The following is a 16,482-nucleotide window of genomic DNA, read 5'->3' as shown; positions in this document are numbered from 1 at the left end:
CTCTCTCATGGGGATGCACTTTTTACGCTCTGATAATAGGGCTTTAAACATCCTCTCGTGCGTGTTTGGATTCCTGAAGAGTTATGACTCTTCTGAAGAAGCTTGTTTCCGCACACTGTGTATTTGCAGCATTTAAATCCTTCCTGCCACGCTAGAATGATAATCAATAACCCAATCAAGGTAGTAATCAGATTTGTCAAATGACTTTGGTCGTTCATCTGCTTTGTTTTTCGTGAACCGTCTTCATAAGATAACTTTAGAGACAATGCAAAAACTACCATTTAAATCTAGATAACGTTTCAAGCGTCAATGGAGCCCTGCCGAACAAATTGTTGATCAGAATTCATTTTGTCACATTGATCTTTTGATCTTGAAATATTATTCAGATAACCATAGTTTTTTCTTCTTCAAAATACATATACCAATGTTGTGTTTAGCTGTTATGGACTCACTGCAAGTTCGAAGACATTTCTAAAAACTGGTAGTACCAATAAATGGACACAGAATAAAGTTTATCATGCAAAGAATGATTGGAGAAGATATACCCCGAAATATCAGGAGCCAGTGAAGGAAAAAAGATTGTTTTTGTTCATACTTTGATCTACCAGCAGACATGAATTATGGATACCCTACTCCGGATTTTTTGGAGGCGGACATCCCTTTAGATGAAGGAATTGATTATGATGGAGACCTTTCGTCTAATCTTGAGGAATTCCGGAGCAACAGTGCAATTAGCACTCAAAGTCTCTGTTCTGCACTCGGGAGTCACATGGAGATAAGAGCAAAAAGTATGTGTTTATTATGTTATTTTATTGCCTCAGTCACGCCTTACCGAGTAACGCTAACGTAATAAGACGCCCAAGGAATATAAAAAAATCAAAGTACTGAAAGTACTGGAAAGCGCCGTTAAAAAGCTAGTTGTCAAATTGTTGAGAATATTTAAATAAATATATTCTATTTAAACAAATTATCAAGTTTATTATTGTCATTGCAATTGTCTTTTCATTGTCCAACTCTAGACTCAGCAAATGCTTTCTTTATCATAAAAGCAACCAATATATAAGTTTAGAATGGGACAATTTGTCATTTCTGTGTAAAAAATGTGATATACACACATCTAGTAATTGGTCCAGCTGTCAGTACTCTCAATCCTTTGATTCATCATAGGTAGCACTTTGACTAAGCTTCCGGTTGCGTTTTGGTTACATCGCATATTTTTCGCGCATATGCAAACCGCTTAAAAACGGCAACAAAATGAAACCCGTTCGTTGAACGTTAATGTGTACTGTACATACCGCTGTTTGAGATTCTAGCAATCAGAGTATCGCAGCGTATAAAAACGAATTACACAACTTTACTGTTACTGTAAACGTTCAGTACAGGTAACGGTCAACTCACTTCAACATGCAATTTAGTAACAAACAGTTTTAAAAAACGAATGTCATAATGCATGACGAATTGGTTTTCAAACGGTAAATTCATGGTTGTGGTCACTACAAAGCATGTCCGTTTTATCATCATCATGGCCGATAGTTTTCCGAATTTATCTCGAGTCCTAGAGAAACTGACAGAAATAAAAAAAAATCAGACTGGTGAAGTACAGGACCCCCCCCCCCAACATGAGTTCTTGCATATACTGTATGCATGTTTATTTTCGGCCCATGTTATTTTCACCCTTTTTAACTTGCAAACGTTTTCGCCCCGTCTTGAATTCGCCCAGACAAAGTTTTAAATAGAGAATATCGTTTGAAACATTGGAATTCGCCCAGTCTTAAATTCGCCCGCTGTCAACGGGGGTGAAAGTGGCGAAAATAAAACGAGGGCGAATATTTCCCTGTATACAGTATTAACTGTGCTTCAAGTGGATATAATAATCCGTTGGTGTCCTTTCAAAGTTTTGGACATGCTCAAAACGTTTGTGCGAAAAGAACTGACTTTACTTTATTTTCGCGGACAGTAAACGCATTTGGCAAATAGGAAGTGGAAAAGCAATACTGTGTGAACAAAGACGAACAAATGAAATAATTTGCCATCCGTCTTAAGCGTTATCCAGTGAGGTGCAACTGAACGCTATACGATCAAAACTATTTGCACACTATAATTTTTTTTTTCATTTTAAGGAAAGGACAAAAACGATATGGTTATTGATATTGAAATCTTTTATTATAGGTCAGCATCTTCATGACGCTACCCGGCCCCCGGCAAAAGTGTTCGAGGTCCCTCTGCACCAGCTGCGGGGTCTAAGGGGACTGTACCGCACCGAGAACTTGCCGCAGGCGAGAGGTAGGAACAAGCACAACTTTTCGGACATTTCCGACAGCGTTCCGAGCTCAGTCGAAAAGGCCCGAAAAGTTGCGATTGGGTGGTAAGGAATTGAGACTAGACGCGTTTGTTGTCTACAATTTATTATCTGGCTATTAACGAAACAGTAACTGCGGATTAGGCGATATTTAGTCCTTTATACATGTATTTATTTGTAAACAATAACAAGATTTTTTTTATTATCTGGTTATTTATGATGCAATAACTGCAGATAAGACGACATTTAAAGGAAATCCATATTTATTTATAAACAATTTTTTTTCATTATATGGTTATCCATGGCACAGTATTTGCAAAATTGTTTGAATTATTTTGATATATTTGTACTTCATTAGATAAAATGCAAATCAGGATTTGTAATTTGTAAATATTTTTCTATAAAATCTGGCTATCTATGACGCAATCACTGCGGAATTGTTCCTATATATGTAAATTAGCATACTGTATATTGAACTTCAAAACAGCCAAAGCCGATAAAATGCATATCAATAGTTGTATTTGCCCTTGGCCCAAACAAAAATGAAAATGACAAACCTTTTAATCAAAACATGTTTTGAGGAATAATATTTTCATTTGAATGCTATTTGTATTTATCCAATCTAAAACATCTCAATCTTAAATAGTTGATGCCCAGATGGGGCTTACAAAAGTTAAGATATCTCGTGTTTACAATAATATTTACTGTTTGGTGGTTTTTAAAGTGGCATTAATTCGAAGTTAGCTGCATCCCCATGAGAAACAGAACAAGAAAAACATTGTTTGTTTTGAATACCGAGAGTTACCGATTAATATTTCACTAGCTGCACACAATAATCTTTTGCTTCTAATTCTAAATAGTACTAAGTAAGTAGTCATGGGACAAATAAATGCATGAAATAACATTAATCGTGTAAAAGCTCCATTTCATCGATACAAGAATTCTCTCTCACCTCATCTCTCTCCCTATTCGCCCCTTCTTTAGCTTGCTTGAGACAAATACATCTTAACTAAAGAGAAACCAAATAAAAGACACTTATCTCCTAAATTTTGCTAAAAAGCCCATTAAAAAGTAAGATATCGTTTATTCTTTGTGTTAATTACGAACATACTGTAAACCATCTTTCATTTGCGTGCGAGAAATTTTCGCGAGCCATGTTGCGAATATTTCTCGCCGCAAACTAGTCCTTGTCATTTGATTGTTATAACAACGTGGGTCTGGATAAGGTTAAGTCGCGAAAATCAGTCGTTGGGAACTCGTTTATCTCTAGTCAACCGCGAAATAAAGTCTTCGCGAATAAAAGTTAGTTTACTGTGGTTTCTTTTATCTTTAGCCCCTGTGTCAGATGTTGCTGACTTTGATCTTCACTAGGTGGAAATGTCTTCAAGTGAAATTGATTTTCCTCACAAATTCTTTCGCTGGTCATTTTTCTGTATGGATGACATTTGCGTCGCAGTATCTCTGAGAGACATTTACGGATGTCTTAATTCCGTTCTTCGTAAAAACTTGATTATAATAACGAGTTTGACCTTTCTCGGTTCTATGATTTATAATCTCGTAACAATGAAATATTAATCTCGTGTAGAGAAAATGAATAAAGAATGTCAACCTTTGTTCTTAAGGCTGCCATTGCTCATGATTATCTTATAAATACTTTTTGGGGTGGGAGCGGAGTTAATAAAAAAAACCATAATGACACTAGTATTAATTTGACTCATTAATTTATTCAATATGTGTAATACTTATGAATGCTTTTTTGAAACAAAAAGTAAAACCCAACACATTTAATAGATATATACATGTATATATTCTATGTAATACAAGGTATATTTTTTCAATGATTTTCCTTTACAATAAAGTCTTTCTTTTTCTCTCTTTCAGACCCGAAGAAAAAAGACCTTATACTACACATGTTAAAGAGTGATTCGAGTGTATACAGATCAAGAAAGGATCGTCCATTAGTTTCCGCGAAAGTTCGAAACACACAACGATCACAAAACACTCCGGTACATTTTCAAATTCGCAGAGAACAGACTTTACCGGCTATTCACTTAAACTCTGGAACTAACAAACCGGCGACCCCCAAACAGTTTCAGATTCCCAAAATAGAGTTTCATGGTCCAGATACCACTGAAACACATGACTGGATGGGGAGACTTCTTCGTAGACCAGCTGTAAGGCCGACCAGTCCTGTTACAGACAACGACCCATTGTTTTTCAGGTTTACGCAGACGATAGATTTGAAACCTAAAGTTTTCAAAACCCCGCAAGAACAAGAAGCTTATTATGTAGACAAATACCCATTACTTCTTCACACGAACCCAAGCGATGCCAAAACTCCACGTAAACCAAAAGACACCAAAACAGCTTACGTCATTGAAGATCCGGCCTTAGAGCGAAGACTCACGGTGATATCGAGGCACGGACGTCTGGAAGAGGGCGTAGACGGGTTGGAAAAGGAGACGGATGATTGTGAGTTCCTCACTGAGCTCAGAGATCCGGTGTTTGATCCCACTTCCTTTCCGTGGAACAAACCGGAACACAGAATAAATACTATCCCCGGAACACCCGCTGTGACGCCATATAGCAGCCATAGCTCGTCCGAAGACTCCAGTTACGCAAGTAGTCCACGGAACCGCTGAAGTATGAAGAATTTTGCTTCGTTTACGTACATGTATGTCTTTATAAAATCATCATCAAAAGATGACTATTGATATATTTTGAAAATCTTTTTGTGTTTAGAAAAATGACATTTGTAAGAGGTTTCTTGTCGTTTGTGGTAATATATACTGCATTTGGTTATCAATAGAGAGATGTGCATAATGCAATTTCAGAATGTTCACATCGTCGATATCAAGATAGTAAAATGTAATTTAGTGTTAATTAACTCTTATTACTAAGTAATAAAAATGAACGTTTGCGTGCATGGGACAAATCTTCTTAGCACACCAGACCAATAGATAGACTTGAAAATGTCTTGTTTCAGAAGAATAGATAGAAATAGGAAAATAATAGTTGCGTATAAAATTAATCAATAAGGTCATTATCTTAAGGATGGTGTGAATTTTTAAGTGCTTTAGAGAACCTCCAAAGTCACTGATTTCCATTTTAGTTGTTTGAGGTATATTTCATGGTATGTTGTCCGCCACTTCTGCAAGTCGGTTTATAGATTCCTCTACATGCAGATATATTCTTTGATGTGATTTTTATCTGTACTTTTATGCATGCATTTCGATTTGTTTTTCCTTAAGTTGCAATTTCCTTTCCTGAAAATGCACTATTGTAGGCAATAAACTTTAGAAACCGAGTTTCAAAGAAATAAGCAATGAAATGAATATTTTTGTACAGATTTGTAAAGTTTTGAAGTACAATCGATATCAATTCAGTTGTCTCGATTCTTGTTGTTGTTTTTTTGATGCTTTTACTTTACACTCTTTGTTTCATGTAGTTCACTCGTGAATTTAAAGCCTGAACACAGGTTGTTTATTATCCTTCTGCTTTAATTCTGAATGTTTTTAAAGGTGGGCTTATTCGAAATGCAAATAAAACTTCAAAAACCTTCCATTTTTATCGAAATAAATGTATCTAAATAATAAATTAAATTCATAATGCAAATTTATATGTATTATTTGCATAGATTAACGACAACAATAATGTGGTCTGGATAAACAGGTTGTGACTCCAAAAATCATTGTTTTGGTTTCAAAACATCAAAAAACGACTTGTCTTGTTGCAATACTACTTCCACTCTCGTGTTTTTCTAGTATTCCTTAAAACCACAATCTGCGGTCATAACTCCATTTAAAGCAAATGCAACCCCCCCCCCCCTCCCCGCATCAACATTTAAAAGTTTTTCTATTATAAGTTTAAAGAAAAAAAAAAAAACAAGCAAAACTATCAAATAATATCAAATAGTCAAATAATATGTTTATTTTCTAATCATTGTGCTCTGTTATCATAACATTGCATAATGATTATGCAAATGCACTGCATGCTAGCATATTGACCATAAAGCCCCTAATGTGCATTACGAAATATTACAACATTTATTGTTTGTAAAAAAAATTCTGTGAAATTGTAATAATTTGACGTTGATCGGAAAAAAAATGGCAGAGAAGATGTTGATATCAGAATTAATATAGTAAATTAGATATAAGTTGCAAATTTAAGGAGGCTGGTTGGTCACCAAATTATCCATCAGATCACAAAATAATTTAACTTAAACATTTGATCGTTTTCGTATATCTTTTTAAAGAGTTCTTCTTTTTAAGGAGATTAAAATAGTCTAAAAAAATGGTCACTACCATCGAGGCCTCTTAAAAGTCAAACTGATAAATATACATGAAACACGGTGCAAATATTAGCAATATAATATGTAGTAGGTCGTGTGCATGGGAGTTATGACTGTTAATTTTATTTTGTTTATTAGGCTATTAACGCATAATTGTAAAAAAAAAAAAAAAAATAAAGCAGGACAAATGTAAATTCATAATTTCTTTGTGTTTTTTTTAATTATGAACTTTATTTGTTTAAAAAGCTTTTATTGATAGAAGTAATAAATCTTTTGATTTTTTATAATTATGAACTCAGTTGGCGGTTGAAGAGTCTATAGAACGAGAATGCATTTAATTTTTAGTAATATACAAACATTACACAGTGTGTAGAATTCGCTTATAGATACCAAAATATCTCATTGTGTCCGCCAGTTACTCTGAGATCTTCCTTCAGCCTAGTTAATGAAAATGGATGCAGCTACATGCCTCGTTATAAACTGCATGTAACTGATATATTTTTTTATTCAACATCTATGCATAGTGATTCTCTCTACGTTAGTGCCACTGTCATTGATAACATCGCCGACAACTTCTAGTTGTCTTAATTTTCACTGCATCTATCATTATTCTACATGTTTCTCTCTTATCTATACAAATATCTATGCACCCCACTTCATGGTTTGTCATGCAATTTATATGCATCAATACTATATGACAATTCAAATTTATGACAAAATCAGTGAAACTGCATTGCTGTGTTTGATTATACGAAGTAGTGTGTGATAGTATGAAACATATTTCTATATGTATTTATTCGTTTTATCTATTTTATTATCCGTTTTTGTTAAACACAGTCTTAAATTTTAAATAACCGCCAGTTACACTGCGCAACTGGATTGAGTTGGCTGAGTAAAGTCTTTCGTTTTTCATTGGTTCTCTAATTTCATTGGTCTTTCTTATTTTCATTATCCAATACATTTAATTCTCTATTTGATATAAGAAACCGTTCAAACTAAGTAAAATTAGGCAGTATTTCATTTTCATCATCGTCAGTCAATCCAGCGTATATCTGCTGCATCTTGTGGTATGTTAATATTATATTTACTTATATATTTCTTTACTACCATGTTAGTGATTTGGGCATTTTATTTTAATTGCAAAGTTTATACTTTAGCGTATTTTTGCAGTTAAACTGGTCATAGTAATTTCTAAAACTTGTTTGTAAGTTCAAATGTTAAATTGTTACAAAACATGTTTTTATCTTATAAATGAATACTGGAGTAACGGTAGCTTATTGTCAAAGATTTCAGAAACTAAACATATTAAATGTACATGTAAAACTCTATTTTATGTCTAATGTATTATTTCTTTGTGTATAGGTCAATGCTTATTTATCTACTTAATAAATCGACTGAAATCACCATCTGCCCCCTTTCTGCTCGGTTACAAGTGTATCAATATACCTCTTTCAAGCTTGGTTTTTATCAAAAGGGGCATAAATCTAATTATGGCTTGGCTTTTTGTATCTTCTGTAATATTAATTCAAAATAACTTTAAGCTTTTAAGTAATTTTGATTAGAAATCAAATAGCCGGAGAGCAAAACATTTTGGAAAAATTACTAATGGTGTTATCTTTTTAAGTAAATACTGCAGGTAAAACTTGTTTAAATAGTCGTGAAAAAAATTTCAGTCTTATCATTAGGTCTCTATAATTTTTTGTCGAGAATTGGTAGTTTTTCTTGATTTTTTTTTTTATCCTTTTTGGACTCTCTTAAACAATCATATGATTTTATCTGTATATGTAAACAAATAAAAAAACTGTAGTTTTCTAACTCATTTAGGCAATATTTAATGAAATATATGATTCACAGAATGTATTGAAAAAAAAAATCATGAGTATTTTAAAAAAAAAAAGGTAAAGTTGGCAAAATTGACCCTTGTAAAGATCTATAACGTTGTAATGTAAGGTCCTTCATACATCAAAATAGAGAGTTTACCACTGCTGACCAAAATTTTATATACTCTTATGCAGTACAGTACTTCAATGAACTCCTGATATGGGCTGCTTAAGGGTTTTTAGATCGTCTCCTCTTCTTTGAGCTGAAAGTTTGTTGGCTAGTTAGCTAACAACATAGCGTAGTTTCTAGGCCACCAGTCCAAACACTGACAGCATTCGATTAGGGCCTAGTTGCTGTCTCGGGGAACATCGTCCTCATATATAGCCAGTGAATAACCATATGATATACATTCAACCCATTCTTATTGTACAAAGTTAACACTCTTTTCTGTTGTTGGTTAATACATTTATATAAAAGTCTTTTAAAAAGACTGTTCCTCTGGATAGCACTGTAAAGAACTGTTTACATCAGTTCTGTACAGAATAAGTTGTGTCAAATATTTCATTCAAAATTGTATTTCAAAGGACAGTTTGATAAAACAATCAAAGTACTGAAAGTACTGTTATATGGTGGCGCTGTTTGAAAGTGGCATATTAGATGTATGTAAATTATTGTTGTCGAAAATCCACAGACATCGTCTCATACTAGCACAACTTGTCGTGAGTTACTTACATGGATAATTCTGTGGAAATCGTAGTCGTGTTCACAATCCACACTTTACAAATGTTGTGTCTCTTTATCGTCATCTTTAGGGGAAAATCCATAGCTTTATCACAGTAGCCTTTGTAGTATAGAAGTTTGTATCTATATGTTTGTATCTATTTGTTTGTATCTATATCAGTTGATATTAAAACTCCGTTTTCGGTAATACATGTACTACACAAATGTATTTTGATTGCCCCAGAATGACTCATTAAATATGTGGGTTGCCACCACATATTGAATGAATAAATCAAATCGAAAGCGATTTCATCACAGTACGCCAAACTATTTCATTGTATAAAGAAGAGGAATTTTGTTTTTTTCCCTTTTGACCTTTGGGTCTTTGACTTTTGAAAAGTGTGGATTGGACTTTTGTGCTTTAAAGATATTGTAGATTTCTCAAAGTAACGAGAACAAATAAAGCTTTAGTATGATAAAATACTTATCAGGTTTTTACTAACTATTGCATCATCACACTTGCTTGTGGACTATCACACTTGCTTTTGTCCTCATAGTCAGTTATACATTTAGGTGTACAGAAAACGGAATGGTTTGCAAGAACCTGTTTGATAAAACTGGTATTGCTTTTGGAATGCACGTCATCATGAAACAGAAGAGTCAATCAATATTTTATCTTCGACTGTAGTGGATTATTTCCATTTGCTCACAACGAAAGTGAATAAAAATTTGAGAAAAAAATATCATACAATATTCAGTCGCGGCAGTTTCATTAATCAACGTTTTAAAGTACATTTGTCTAATTGTATTTAGCTATAGATTTATTCAAATCATTTGAATGAATTTGGGAAAGTCACATGTATATTTTATCGCTTCTCAGTACACTTTAACACGCATAATTTACTTGCAACATTAAACTTTTCTAGTAAACTTACAAGAAATATAGATTAATTATTCAAAATTAGTTTTTAAAAACACCAAACAAACAAAATCCAAGTTAAATGCATGTTTTTCTGACCGTACAGCTGTGTATATAAATTTCATTTTATTCTTTGCATGTATTATAGTCTATACAATAGATCTACGGTCCGCAAATCCCGGCAATATTTCCGGAAAGCTATAGTTTTGTAGCTCAGCAGAATACTACAGTCATCTATGAAGCACATTTTTTACTTTCATGTTTAATTATTTATCGCAAATATAGCATGGATGTATACTCTACGGCCGATGTAGATTTCGTTGAGTGATGACACTTATTTCGATTGCGAGTCGCAACAAACTGGCGCATTTATATAGGCCCGCCTATTTGTAAATGGAAACAAATGTCGAAGAAAGCTCATAATAGAGTTGTACTCGCAAGTTAAAAATTATTTGAGAACAAAAGGGGTGATATTTACGTACATGTGTAAATAATGTTATCTGTTTGCGAAAAAATCCCCCAAAACCAAAGAAAAGGTTCTCTAATAGCAGAGACGGGTGCATATGGATTAAAGTCACAGATTGTACTTCGCTCATCAAATTGCGTTATTTCAGTTTAGTGTGAAAAATTCGTCAGAAACTGTTAATTGAACAAAATTATTATATCCTACATTACCGTTCACAATGTACCATAAATGTATATGGAATATTGCATGAGTTTAACCGATTGTTTTTCTCACAAAAAAAGCTAGCGTTTGCTGCAAATTAGATATACACGAGCTGATACGCCGTGAAATCCACAAGACGTTTTACAGCATGTCTTTAATCCCTTATTTGCTTACAAAAATCTGAACTGAAAATCTTTAAAACATCGTAAAATGTTGTTTGTTTATATATGTACATGTAAAATGGCGACTTAATTTGCACGTGAATTTTCGAATAGCGTGTTTGAGAGAAAGTCAGCAGCAAGTAAAGCGTCGACATCAGTAGTAAATATTGTCTGATGAATATTGAGGTGCCTGTAATAATATCAATGTTCCTACAGACTGAGTGGGTTACAAAATAAGGTAAATCATAGGATAGTCCAAAATTAAACACATTTGTATCATAAATTTCAAGTTTTTTGTTTGTTAAAAAAACACATGAACACTTGTAGAAAAAAGTGTGCCATTGATCGGTTGAAGTTCAATAAAATGTAATTTATCTAATATTCATTATCAGTATCTGTTGTGAATTCTTTAGAATTAGCGACTAAAAAATAAATTTTCTTCCTCAACTAAAATTAATGCTTTGAAAATGAATGAATCTATCGATGAAGCATACTTGCTGAAATATGAAATGGCAAACCTTTTTAACTTGTGTGTGTTTCTGACAATTGTTTACATCATAAAAAAAACAAGAAGCGATTATTGTGAGATCTCTTAGCCAATTATCGCAGTGATAAAGTTTATGCAGTCCTGATACAGAGTTTAACGTCACAACTGGCAGTTGGTGCATAAATTATCGATACCGCGTAAGCAGACAGGGTAACAGCTCATTTAAAATAAAACACAATTTCATAAATTATTTAAATATATGTACAAAATGATTAGCAGCTATAATGCTTAAAATATCTGACAAGATTAAAATTAGTTATCATACTGAAATCGACACATAGATAAAACATTGCGTGTAACACTGCATACCTAACAGAGTTATCGTTCGTTATCCGCTAGGGTCCCCGTGAGAAATACTCTTCCAGTCAGGACCGTAGCAATAGACCGTGGCTATTTATAGCCACCGTCTAAAAAGGAGTTTTACTTTTCAAGCACATATATAAACTTGAAAAGTGGAATTTTTTCCTATAAAAAAATCTTTAATGGCACACAGCACTAAAAGTATTCATGCTATGACTAGTTTATTAGTTCAAACTATTGCAAAAATATTGGAAAAATTAAAAAAAATATATCCAACGAAGAAGTTCTCAAAAATTTCACAAGTCTACTACATGTAGATAAAGCTCACCTTATTGATGTCATATCCGAGTTTTCAAATGCATTGAGATGAGACCTAATTTGAGATTTACATGTAGACTTAATGTGATACCTGGCTGACCAAACCGTAAAGCCCTTTTCATATATTAGTTATATAGCTTTATTATACTTTCATGTTAAATACTGAAATCTGATTGGTTTAGACGCAGTTAATAATTCGTTTTATTATACTTTCATGTTAAATACTGAAATCTGATTGGTTGAGTTGATAATCGGTTCTATTACCCTCAGCGTTAGCAACACACTTAGCAACGGGTAACACAACGAATTGTTACATGCGCGTAAATTATGCGCGTATGGTTCGCCGTAGAATTCACGTCATTTCTATATAAAAGAAGTAAAAATATTCTCTAAAATTAAGACATTCAGTATAATAAAATAAATAGTGCCTGTTTGGGAGGAGAGCAGTTGAAATCGACAACCCTCAAAAACCAGTGTCAACCTCCGCTTCGCGTCGGTTGACAATGGTTTCCTCGGGGTTTCGATTTTAACTGTTCGCGTCGGTTGACAATGGTTTTGTCGGGGTGTAATTTTAAACTCTTACCCTCCCAAACACGCATTATTTATATAATATCATCATTCTAACAGTAGGGTGTTTGGACACAAAGCACGAAAACTGGTTCATGGTTAGATAGAATAGCATGTTTATTCGTTAAAATTTACACAACCACATAATCTAGATTCAGATCTAATGTGATACCTGACTGATCAAATTGTATATCCTATTGAGCAATCCAGCAAGTTATTAAAAAACTCTACCGGTGTTATGTAACCTGCCGTGAATAGCCTTTTTCAGCTTGCCAGTCGCATCGTAGGCTGGTAGGGGTCGCTAAGCCAGAAGAAGAACACTAATAGGATGTCGTCAGGCGTGGTAAGCCTCTTTGATATTGATGTATAAATGAACTTAAAGGGGCATGGTCACGATTTTGGTCAACAATTATTTTTCCGATTTTAATATTAACAATGCTTCAGAAAGGCATTTTAAAAAGGCAACCGATATTTGAGTGTCACTTGTTGAGTTATAAGCGAGTTACAGAGCTTGAAATTCTTCGCTATGTAAACATAGCGTTTGTTTACATTTTGAATGTTGAAGTGAAAATTCCAGTTTTATACCTAAAAATGAATGTACTAATCGTCAGGAACTGTTTATTTATGCTTAAAAAGAATAATAAGATAGACAAACCAGCTTGAAAAAAGATTTTTTAACTAGTATATTGAACCTATGTAAGCAAAAACAGGGCACGAGCCTTGTTTACATGACGAAGAATTATGAGCCCTGTATCTTGCTTAAAACTCAACGACTGGCACCCAAATTTCATTTGATCATTAGAAATGCATTCCTAAAGCATTGCAAATAATAAAACAGAAAAATAAAATTTGACCAAAATCGTGACCATGCCCCTTTAAGGTTCAGATCTAGTAAATGTAAGGTGCTTACAGGTTTATGAAATTCAAGATTTAAATTCTTTCTATGATGCTTCATAACAGTTTTTTGTTTGATAGGGTGTATCGGCATAAATTTGTGGTAAATACAATGAAAAATTAATCATGTTTTAAGTTTCATTTTTAATGAAATATGAAGGAATTAAGTAACACATTTCGGAGTTTTGTCCATTTTTTAAGTAATGAAATATATCTAGAATGCCTACAGTCTCTCCTAAAACGAAATTTAACAAGTTCTTGACCTACTCTTTAAAATGATGTCAAATTGAATATAGGTATCGGGGCTATTTTTCCCATGATTTAACATAGAATGTCAAGAAACTGTTAAATTTTCTACATAATTCCTTTAAAGACGTAAAGTACGGGGAAAAGATTCTTCAAATCATAATTGATTTAATAATTAATTAATTAGAATATATAATTAATTAAAATACATGTATGTTAAAACAAATTAATAAAAAAAAAATACCTCTGCCGTCCTAATACTATTCCGTTAGTTAATGTTATGATGATAGATACAGATCAGTTGCACATTAGTTGTTTTGAGCCAGCATTTAAAATCATCGAAAATGCTACACATTTGTTATTCATCTGAATTGTATATTTGAATGAATATCATTATATATGTTGTAGGTTTTGAGCCCAGAAGAACAGAATCAGATTAAAGCTGTTCTTTATGGACAGTGTATAGGTGACGCTATTGGACTGTTGACAGAATTTCTGACCAAGGAGGAAGCTAAAACTGTATGTTCAACATCTTCAAACTGCATTGAGCGAAAAAGTCATGTTGACAAGAAACATCCACTTTTCTTTTTCTTTAACACAAATATATATATATATATATATATATATATATATATATATATATATATATATATATATATATATATATATATATATAAAACAGAGAATAAATAACTTTGAAAATTGACGAGTCTTTGTGGTCTTCTTTACTTGATCAAAAAATCATTTTGTGAATCACCTGCTGTCATTATCCTTTAATTTTTACATTTTAAACTTCTCCTTAAATATCATGAGAACCATTAGACTTATTTTAACCAAACTCGAATCAAATTAATTTAAGATCAGTAGCTTTTAATTCTGTTCAAATGGAAGATCCGGGAGAAAAAATTAATGTTTCCAAAATTTATTTAATCACTGCAGTTTGGTTCATATGAATAAATTTTCTTGTGTAGATTTATTCAAACTATTAATGCCCAGATGAGGAAAAGACCTAATCAGTCAACTTTATGAATTTATATTTTGTCAAAATTGAACATGCAACAAATGATTAATCAAACCTCAAAGCTAGTTTGAGAACTAATTGAGTATCGTTGTTCAGGTGAGCAATATAGCCCTTTGGTTTTATATATATAAACTTGTACTTAAATATATCTCTGATATGTTGTATCAGCTTGACTTGAACTCAGCAGTGTTACTGTAGAATAAGAAAACTTTGTGAAAACGTGTTTCTATTTTCTATTTTGTTTAAAAAATAGTATTATAAGGAAGTGAAGAATAATTTGGAGTTCAAGCACAAGGCTATTTTGTGCGATGTTCACAGGAATAAATGGAAAGAGGGAGACTGGACCGATGATTCTGACCAAATGCTGATGATTCTTATATCTATCACTGATAACAAAGGGAAGGTATGTTGTCTAATGCTTCATAGTCAGTTGTCTGTCTATAACGTACGTTCACTTGATAGAGGGGCGAATGTCTTTCACATGTTTCAATAAAGTGTTAAAATCTTACAATACCCCTAAATCTGTCGTCTTTCACAAAAAACAAAAAGTTAAAGCCCCATTTTTCCTCCTTTGGTGGTATATTACTGACAATTAACAACATCAACCAAAATAAAACCCCGAAAACCAGCCCCCTATAAAGCCCTCTAAATTGATAAATTTTGTTGGTAAATCATGAGTCGGCATCAATTGTCTGCAGGTAGACTATAAAGACATTGCTCGTAGGATCAAGAACTGGATGACACACGGTATTCCAGAGCTGGGGGACGTTGGGGGTTTAGGGCTTGGTCGAACTACAGGTGCTGTCCTTCATCAGAAAAACTACGAGGACGATCCACACGCAGTGAGTATACAGTTATGTTTTCGATACCTCTGGCGTCAGGGATATAAAGCCCAATTAGGGGGAATACAACACCATTTTTTTCTTATTCTTTGCAATTCTTCAGGATTTCAGGTAAACCAAATTTTAAAAAATGTAAATTGCTTTTTTCAATTTCCACTATTTAACTAAAATAATTGCTAATTTACTGCCTTCAATTTGGAAGTGTGATGTTATCAACCGAACCGGAAAAAAAATTAGCACACTGCAATAAGTTATAACCTGCTACGTAACATACTTTTTAATTGCATATTATCTAAAAGCCCCAAAACAGTTTTTTACAAGTGCACATAGTGCAAGCTGATAATAGAACTTTCAGTATGCAGCACTTGGATGCTCCATCTAGTTTTATTCATTCTTCATTAGTGCAAACTTTAGAAAGAGATTATTTTGTTCACTGTTTTAGTGCGCTGAACTTGTTTGGAGGGAGAGCCAATGCAAAGTTGCCCCTAACGGTGCGGTCATGAGAACTTGTGTTGTAGGCACCCATAGGTTTCAGAATTTAGAGGAAGTAGCTAAAAATGCTTCTGACATAGCCAGAGTAACACACCATGATCACAGGTATATTAGAGCTCATCATTTGACATGATGAACATGATAAACACGATCTGAGGTCATTGCCTAAGTTCAAGGTTACAAAAGAGGCACAAAGAAGCTTTAGTTCCTTTTGGTCAGTTTTAGTTAATTTAGAGCTTATGTTCTAATTGTTCATAATTCAAAAATTTTATGTAATCAAAGCGCAACATGGCCAAAGCCTGGTTTCTTGTATATCATTCAAAGATGTCAGGCATCAGCCGTAGCCTTGTCTGTTGCCATAGCAATGATGTTACAGA

General features: G+C 33.3%; 2 protein-coding genes across 2 annotated transcripts in view; both read left to right on the top strand.

Moving 5' to 3' along the window:
• Positions 1 to 442: 442 nt before the first annotated feature.
• LOC128189037 (uncharacterized) lies at positions 443 to 5,684 on the top strand. The gene is made up of 3 exons (XM_052860444.1): positions 443 to 788; positions 2,170 to 2,283; positions 4,181 to 5,684. The coding sequence occupies exons 1-3, from the start codon at positions 614 to 616 to the stop codon at positions 4,939 to 4,941; spliced, it is 1,050 nt and encodes a 349-aa protein (XP_052716404.1). The 5' UTR covers positions 443 to 613; the 3' UTR covers positions 4,942 to 5,684.
• A 7,239-nt stretch (positions 5,685 to 12,923) lies between these two features.
• The window catches only part of LOC128188960 (ADP-ribosylarginine hydrolase Tri1-like), a 28,695-nt gene continuing 25,136 nt past the window's right edge, over positions 12,924 to 16,482 (top strand). Inside the window, exons 1-2 of the mRNA XM_052860303.1 lie at positions 12,924 to 12,953; positions 14,159 to 14,269. Of these exons, the coding sequence (XP_052716263.1) occupies positions 12,939 to 12,953; positions 14,159 to 14,269 (126 nt within the window). The 5' untranslated portion in view covers positions 12,924 to 12,938. The remainder of the gene's footprint in view (positions 12,954 to 14,158; positions 14,270 to 16,482) is intronic.

This window comes from Crassostrea angulata, chromosome 6 (assembly GCF_025612915.1).
Source record: "Crassostrea angulata isolate pt1a10 chromosome 6, ASM2561291v2, whole genome shotgun sequence".
NCBI classification, from domain to species: Eukaryota; Metazoa; Mollusca; class Bivalvia; order Ostreida; family Ostreidae; genus Magallana; species Magallana angulata.
The sequence above is the reverse complement of the archived record's forward strand: the minus strand, read 5'-3'. Positions and strand labels throughout refer to the sequence as shown.